This window comes from Alosa pseudoharengus, unplaced genomic scaffold (assembly GCF_046254945.1).
Source record: "Alosa pseudoharengus isolate Yale_2024_CS ecotype anadromous, Long Island Sound unplaced genomic scaffold, YU_APseudo_1.1 YU_APseudo_1.1_scf_11, whole genome shotgun sequence".
Classification (NCBI taxonomy): Eukaryota; Metazoa; Chordata; class Actinopteri; order Clupeiformes; family Clupeidae; genus Alosa; species Alosa pseudoharengus.
In genome coordinates, this window is record NW_027468576.1 from 37,484,179 (window position 1) to 37,493,205 (window position 9,027).

Consider the following 9,027-nt stretch of genomic DNA (forward strand, 5'->3'; position numbering starts at 1 on the left):
ATGAAATAGTGTAATTATTTCCTGGTTTTCCTGGCTTCTAGAATCTTCCATTCTTTACATCTCCAAGAGCGCCCCACACGTCGAACAGGAACACATCTGGGAAGGCGAAATCGCCAAGGACGGAGTCCAGTGCTTCAGCGAAGTCGTCCGGATTCCTCTTGTCTTTTCCCGCCTCTACAATGGTCGTGGCTGCAGAGGACAGGAACATCCCAACAAACTTAAACCTCATTATACATTTAGGTTATATGAACAATCTACACATTTATGAGTTATATGAATAATCTATACATTTAGGCTATATGGATACATTTAGGTCATACGGATAATCGGTAACACTTTATAATAACTACACACAATTCATCATTTATTAAACCTTTGTTACTTATTAGTTAATGGTTTGTTCATCATTAGTAATTTATTGTTCATACATAATTTATCATCAGTAAAGCAAGTTATTAATGGTTTGTTCATAGTAAATAAGTCTATATCTAAAATATGTTTATACATTATTGTTAATACTTAATAAATGATGCAATAATATGTTTTTTAAGAAGTAATATTTCCATTATTTAACAGTTGTTACATTCACATGCACTAATGATTAGTTAGGGTGAGGATACATATTTTATAAACCACTTCCTAATACTATAATTCATGATTAACTCAGGAGTTACAAGTGGTTAGTTAATGATATTTTGTGAGCTCATCTAAAGTGAGGACGTTTTATGCCTTGCAACACATTTATAAATGAGTTATAAAGTTTACATTTGCATTTATTCATTTAGCAGATACTTTCACCCAAAGCGACTCACACATGTCAATGAAATTAAAGGCAAGGCCACATTGGTGGATGCCGGGGCTTGAACCCCCAACGTTATGGGTTACCGCATGCTAACCCCGCTCCTTATCCACTACACTACCTCTGCCCAGTAGTACTACAACAGTCAATTCAAAAATATAATATAGATATGCATGTTTACTATGAACAAACCATTATTAACTGTGTAAACACGATTTACAGATGAGAATTAATGTAGGAATACATCATTTAATAATAATTTACAGATGTTTAATGCATGATTAACAGTGTGTAGTAGAAGAAAACAGAAACTCTTGTAGTTGTAGGTGTTTCTATCTGGGCCATGGCAGTGTAGTGGATAGGGTGCTGAACTAGCATGCAGTAGCCTGAAAAGTTAGGGGTTCGATTCCCAGATTTCACTGTTGAGACAATGGCCTTCAATTTAATTTAGTCGCTTGTCTGCTAAATTAATGAATGTGAATGTAATCTTTACAACTCATTTCAAAATGTGTTGCAAGGCATCACTTTAGATAAGCTCACAAAATATCATTAACTAACCACTTGTAACTCCTGAGTTAATCATGAATTATAGTATTAGGAAGTGGTTTATAAAATATGTATCATCACCCTAACTAATCATTAGTGCATGTGTATGTAACAACTGTTACTTCAATATTACTTCATCAACACAATATTATTGCATCATTTATTAAGTATTCACAGTAATCTATAAACATATTTACTATGAACAAACCATTTATAACTGTGTGGACAAATATGTTTTGATGAGAATTAACATAGGAGCAATGCTTTACAAATGATGAACAAAGTAATTTTGTAATAGTTTGCAACTGGTTTATAATGGGAAAATGATTTCATTTATAAGTGGTTGTTTCATCATTTATTAAGTATAAATCATGTACTTACAAACATATTTTTCGGATAGGCTTATTTTCTATGAACAAACCATTTATAACTGTGTGAACAAATGCTTTAAAATGATGTATGAACAAGAAATTACTAATGATGAACAAACCATTAAGTAATAAGTAACAAAGGCTTAATAAATGATGAATTGTGTGTAGTTATTATAAAGTGTTACCAGATAATCTATACATTTATGGGGTTATATCAATAATATACACATTAAAAAAGGTTATATCATTAGTATTTACATTTAGGTTATATGAATAATCTATACATTTATGGGGTCTATACATTTAGGGGGTTATATCAATAATCTACACATTAAATAAGGTTATATTAATAGTTGTAAGAGTAAGGCATATTATCTGTGTAAATTGGAGACTCTCTGTCTCTGAATGTGAAGAGAGTGAGCACATATAGAAAAGTTTAAGACATGCTTGGCACGACGGTGAGGAATGTTGTTATCATAGGAGGAGAAATGCCATCTGTGAGAGCTGTTGGTTAGCTGCACTGATGGGCAGAGATTTCTGGGCGGAATGCTCTGATAAGGCTCTTAGAGTATGCCTCCTGAATGCTCTGAATATCCTGCTCTAAGAGCATGCCTCCTGTCAGATGAGAAAGCAGCTCGGTATCAAACGTCGGACTCAGACTCTTGAGAGAGCTGCACTCATGAGAACTCATGATGCATTTGGGGCAGCCGTGGCCTACTGGTTAGCGCTTCGGACTTATAACCAGAGGGTTGCCGGTTCAAACCCCGACCAGTAGGCACGGCTGAAGTGCCCTTCAGCAAGGCACCTAACCCCTCACTGCTCCCCGAGCACTGCTGTTGTTGCAGGCAGCTCACTGCATTGGGATTAGTGTGTGCTTCACCTCACTGTGTGTTTGCTGAGTGTGTTTCACTAATCTAGGATTGGGATAAATGCAGAGACCAAATTTCCCTCAAGGGATCAAAAGAGTATATATACTTATACTATACATTTCTATAATTCAGGCTTTTCCTTCACATCTGGAGAAATGGATAATATTTGGACTTCCCATGAGACTTATCTGTGTGTGTGTGTGTGTGTCTAACGGTAGCTTTCTTCTTTAGAAGTGGGACTCATGAGAACGGATTTAGCTCAAAAGCCTGACCCCTGGCCCTGTCTCTTCCCGGTCATCCCTCCCCACCCACCACCATACTGGTGCAGAGTGTGGAGTTCTATGCAGCATGGAGGCTCATGACGCATGTGAGGGGAGGGGGACCAGGCCGTCCACATGCTGCGTACGCTTGCTGTCTGCTTACCCAGCTCCAGGTCACGGATGCCCATGTAGCTCTCCAGAAGATCATCCACCTTCCTAGTGGCCCTCTCTTCAAACTCATTAGGCTGGGACAAGGAGAGAGAGAGAGAGAGAGAGATGGAGGGAGATGGAGGGAGAGGGGGATAGAGGGAGAGAGGGAATGGGGAGGGGGAGGAGAAAAGAGTGAAGAGTGAAGAAGAGAAAGAAAAGAAAGAATGAATATAGAGGGGAAAATGGGGAATTGAGAACATTAGTCACAGTGATTGTGTTTGTAGGTTGTGGAGGATTGCGGGTAAGTCCCTCTGAGTCATCAGCATCTGCAGACAACAGCCACTCTCTACTTCAGCCAACTCTCTGCTTCCTGTCCAGCCAGATCTCTACTTCCTGTTCAGTCAGATCTCTACTTCCTGTCCAGTCATAGATATTAGAAACCTAGATACCGCATTGTTTGTCGAGTTCTATTACTGTAGGTTTCTCCATTGGCCTCCAATAATTTACCGCTTGATTGTTGCCCCCAGTAAGATGGCGGCGCTATTGACGTACGTTATGGAGCCCAATTCAGTATCCAGGGTTCTAATATCTATGTGTCCAGTCATGTCCCTGCTTCCTGTCTAGTCATGTTTCTACTTCCTGTTCAGTCAGCTCTCTACTTACTGTTCAATCAACTTACCACTTCCTGTACGGTGGCTCCGCCTTTCGAGCGCAGACGTAGCGTCTCTCGTCCGCTCACCATCTTCCCCTCGCCGGACTTGGGTGCCCGGGTCCTCTGGCCAATCATGTCTGGGGAGGGTAAACAGGAAGTGTCAGTCTGGATGACTGCTGATGGCCAGCAGTGCTGATGTGTAAAGCCAATCAGCTTTTACCATTCTAGTCATGTGTCGGTGAAACGGTATAATACTGCCTTCACGCCGACCGTAAACTCTGAGAAACCTAGATACTGCATTATCCGTCGAGTTCTTTTAGGTGGCATACATATACGCGGCCTCCATATTGCTGGGGGCAAACACCTTACTGTCTATGGGCAACACTTGCCGGCCATCAGAGACACCTGTGTGATGTCCAATCAGAGACACCTGTGTGATGTCCAATCAGAGGCACCTGTGTGATGTCCAATCAGAGACACCTGTGTGATGTCCAATCAGAGACACCTGTGTGATGTCCAATCAGAGGCACCTGTGTGATGTCCAATCAGAGACACCTGTCTGATTTCCACTCAGAGACACCTGTGTGATGTCCAATCAGAGGCACCTGTGTGATGTCCAATCAGAGGCACCTGTGTGATGTCCAATCAGAGACACCTGTGTGATGTCCAATCAGAGGCACCTGTGTGATGTCCAATCAGAGACACCTGTTTCTCCATTGGCCTCCAGGGGTTTGTTGTTGTTGTCCCCACCAAGATGGCCGCACTACTGACGTACGTTCTGGAGCCCAATACAGTATCTAGGTTTCTAATATCTATGGTATTAACTCATTGAATGCCAAGCTGTTTTCGGGAGCTTTTTTCCTAGAGTGCCAGCAATCTAGACCATTGTTGATGCAGCTGATGATTTTTGTACAGCCACAGCATATTCTGTGTTATAGCTATGAACACATACACTAGCTCGATTAAAAGGTGAGACTTTAAGCTCTCGGTGTGTGCAAACTGTGTATTTCTACACGCCTCTGTTCCTGAGAAATCCCAAGCTAAACAGTGGCTAGTTTTCATCAAAATCGCTGTTTTTGTTCTAGAAATGGAGATATAACGTCTTTCATGAAATATGAAGTGTTGCCTGTTACTTACTTGTGTAAACTTTCCGAGAAGTGATCAACGAGACCTGGCGAGACCACCTAGTGATAGACCCACGAAAATGGCCTGGTTTTGACCTGACGTGCATGCGTCACTGATTCGACCCAAAGCGGCAACCGAGTTATGATAAAATGTCCAGATAAAATGTCCAGATTGTGCGTTTTCATGAGTTTTCGATTGTCATATATTTCATTTCCATTCATCACAGAGTTCCCAAATTCACATATAAGGTGTGTTAGAGTCTCTAGTTTCGTAATTTAAAAAAAAAGCTAAAAACGTAATATTACGTTTTTGGCACTCAACGCATGGGAAGGAAAAGGCACTCAATGAGTTAACCCAGTGGCCTATAGGGGCTGCAACTCAGGGCCTTGGCCACCAGGGGGCCACCACACCAAAATTGTTGTTCACAAAGCACCTGCCAAAATGTCTAGACATACGTAGGAGACATGAAAGTGGTGCCCAAAAAAACAAAAATGCACAGAAACAAGAGAAAGCTTCAGAGCTACTAAAGAAAACCCAAATTAACAAATGAATCTCAAGAAAGCCAGCCTGCAGCTGCCACAACTAGCCAGTCTGCCGTTGTTGCTAGTAAGCTACATGTACAAGTGGTGCACCGAAGTGCAGAAAAAAGAGCCGACGTCATCGGTAAGTCTGTTGATTTTTAAAATGTTTTGTATTTAGGCTATACCCTGTTTAATAATGTCCATGTAATTAAGCCTGTTGCCCTATAAATATCACAATTAGGCTATACAGTAGCAGCATGCTTTCTGTTGTGTTTACAGTTTTTGCCCATTGATTGAACACTATAGATACATGCTTAGACCAAAGTCACAAAACTTGAAGCTTTTATCACTACACCTTAAATACAGTGTCATACCTTAAACAAAAGCGCTGCTTTGCACTTAGTTGCAATTCTGCAACACACTCGCTCCTGCACACTACACACTATTTCATAAGACACTTTGTTCATAAATGAAATCCCATGGGTACCATTGGGACAACACATCTATTCAAAATACAAAACACATTGGGTGATTAAAAACACTTAGACACATACCTGAAAATACTTACTTACAAAACTGAACACCAATAAGCCAGCCACAAATAGGCCTCAGTTGAGCCATTTTGAGAACTTTGCAAGCATGAGCGCCACAGATTCCAGTTTCGTGATCGTGCCGTTACATCAGTAAAACTGCTTATCAAGAAGGCTAGTCTATTCAAAAGTCGGTCTTGTTGATGTACTTGCCGAGAACAGGGCTCGTAGAAGGCCTGCTATGCGTTCACTTTGTTTTATTAAATATACTCAATTGTCCTGATGTGGGACGCTGCCTTATATGGGACACCTAAGCTCCAGTGGGTGTGGCTCTTCCCCAAACTAATGAATGCCAGTGAAACTATGGGAAAGCCAAAGCTGCAGGGCCCAGTGATCAAAACTGGGTGTGGATTTAATGTGTCACCCTCACATTGTAGCCTAATATAGCCTACTACTACAGAAGTCTGAAAAGCAAAAAATATCCCACATTAGGGCATGAAGTATGCCTAGGGGCCACAGGCATGAGTGGGTTTGTGGCATGAAGTATGCCTAGGGGCCACAGGCATGAGTGGGTTTGTGGCATGAAGTACTAGGGGCCACAGGCATGAGTGGGTTTGTGGCATGAAGTACTAGGGGCCACAGGCATGAGTGGGTTTGTGGCATGAAGTACTAGGGGCCACAGGCATGAGTGGGTTTGTGGCATGAAGTACTAGGGGCCACAGGCATGAGTGGGTTTGTGGCCCGGCCTCCTCTGGACACAAAGCCCCGCCCAGGGCCACAGAACGGCTTAATACGGCCCTGCGAAGCAGATCAGTCCTATCTCTCTTACCTGTGCTCCCTCACAGTTACAGAACATTTTAATACAAAAGTTTGTTTTGTTCTGCTTTTGGCAATGCAAAAAATATTTGTCCTGGCAATAAAGCTCTCTTGAGCTGAAACTGAACGAATGACATTTAAGTGTCATGATGCAGATGCTCTGTTTTGTCATAAAGTTAGATACGAATAAAGCAGTTAAAGGCCCAGTCAGGGATTTTATGCAATTTCAAGCCCATAACATTTTTTGTCATATTCAGCAATCATCTCCTCACGACCACTAACTGCCCTTTCCATGAGCACACTGTAAAAAAAACGGTCTCTGTGGGCAGCCCAGGCTCTGACAACTGGAAACAAACAATGTGGGGGCATCCTGTCCCCCAAACAAAAAAACAAACCTTGAGTGGAATTTCTCTGGGAATGCTGAAGTTAGGGGTGAGCTACCTCTCTGGTGTGTTTCATCTGGTCATTGGTTAAAATATAATGTACTTTTCTTTGCACAAAAGCATCTGCTAATAAATTTAAACATAAACATAAACCACTGATTCTTGAGCTAAGGGACAAAACCACTTTTTAAAGTGTAACTCCAGAGTAAAAACAACCTAGGGTCTATTTACGGTAGTTAACAACTTCAAACTTTGTGAGTGTGTGTGTGTGTGTGTGTGTGTGTGTGTGTGTGTGTGTGTGTGTATGTGTGTGTGTGTATGTGTGTGTGTGTGTGTGTGTGTGTGTGTGTGTGTATGTGTGTGTGTGTATGTGTGTGTGTGTGTGCGTGTAAGTTCAGTCCGAGGGCAGATGCTGGACTGATGCTGATGCTGAGGAGACTCTAAGTAAATAGCATCTAAATCGCCTGCTTTTATGTTTATCTGGTGGTCGTTTGATGTGCTGCTGATGGCTACACCCTGATGCCCCTCCAGTGCCCTCCTATCTGTCCCTTGTTATGGTGCCCATCCCAGGGGGCATCGGGGTGGGGTTGGGGGAAGTCAGGCTGGCAGGACAGGGGCAAGGCGCAGCGCAGGTGGCAAATACTACCCCATTGCATGGCAGTCAAGTGGCAAAGAACACGGAGGCCAATGACCTCCATATGCCTTTGATCTAACCTTTCATGAACACACACACACACACACACACACACACACAAACTGAAATGTTCTGTGTGCATTCAGGAGTATAACTACAACCATTTTGCACATGAAAGATAATCCATCATTTCCAAACATCCAATTAGCTAATGCTATAACGATAACCAAAGGCTCTTCAATTATTTACACACAGTAATTTACTGTCTGGGGACAGAGAGAGAGGGAGAGAGAGAGAGAGAGAGAGAGAAAGGGAGAGAGTGGTGGTAATGGTGGGGGGGTTTGCTTGAGAGGAGGAGAGGTGAGGAGGTAGAGAGGAGAAGAAAAGAAGGAGAGGAGAAAAAAGGAGGAGAGGAGGAGAGGGAGGGGAGAAGGAGGAGAGGAGAGGAGGAAAGGAGAAGAACGAGAGGAGGAGAGGAGGTAGAGAGGAGGGCAATAGAGGAGAGGAGGAGAGGGAAGGGAGAAGGAGGAGAGGAGAGGAAAGGAGGAGAAAAGGAGAGGACAGGAGGTAGAGAGGAGAGGAGGAGAGGAGGAGAGGAGAAGGGAAAAGGAGGAGAGGAGAGGAGGAGGGGAGAAGGAGGAGAGGTGAGGAGGTGGAGAGGAGAGGAGGAGAGGGAGGGTAGAAGGAGGAGAGGATACGAGGTGGAGAGGAGAGGATTAATGTCTGACTGAACGGCTGTTAGTGTCTTGAACAGGTGTTGTGTCATGCATCATTTAAAAGGACACATGCTCCTATTGATTCTGTGAAGCGGACTGTTGGAACTGTCTCCTGCTGAGTCTATAAGTAACTGTTGTGTCCCATGCAGTACTAGCCACCTTTGCTGGTCTAAGATGCCTGGTCATGTGTGCTGTAACTCCATTCCAACTTAGTGTCGCTGCCCGCTGACTCACGGGCCGTGAGATTCGTCTGGTTCCCAAATGGCTCACTGAAAGAGTTTTCCGTGTGCAATTCTGGAGATGTCTATTTTTAGCCTGCGACGGAGCAGAGTTTTCTGTCTATTAACGACGACACGTGTTTTTACCAAACAGCTACTGTGTGGCACATTATCAGCAGGAAGTGAGGTGGCAGGCAGGCACAGCAGTTTCCTGTCTGAACCTGACACCTGAGTCTCCCTGTCCCTGACACCTGAGACGGCTGTCACCCTACACACCTGAGATGGCTGTCACCCTACACACCTGAGATGGCTGTTACCCTACTGAACTCTAGCTCTGCTTCCCGGTGACAACCCACAAACTAATGGGGGGGTCTGTTGGGGGGCAAAGGTCCGCACAATGTCCGTCTCCTTGTTGACCCCCAACCCCCCACCCCCGG

At 43.4% G+C, this 9,027-nt stretch overlaps 1 protein-coding gene across 1 annotated transcript in view; it reads right to left on the reverse strand.

The window, feature by feature from the left end:
* gipc3 (GIPC PDZ domain containing family, member 3) overlaps positions 1-9,027 on the reverse strand; it is an 18,084-nt gene continuing 9,057 nt past the window's right edge. Inside the window, exons 4-6 of the mRNA XM_076275473.1 lie at positions 3,675-3,784; positions 3,009-3,090; positions 1-189 (exon numbers count right to left, since the gene is read on the reverse strand). Coding sequence (XP_076131588.1) covers positions 38-189; positions 3,009-3,090; positions 3,675-3,784 — 344 coding nt within the window. The 3' untranslated portion in view covers positions 1-37. The remainder of the gene's footprint in view (positions 190-3,008; positions 3,091-3,674; positions 3,785-9,027) is intronic.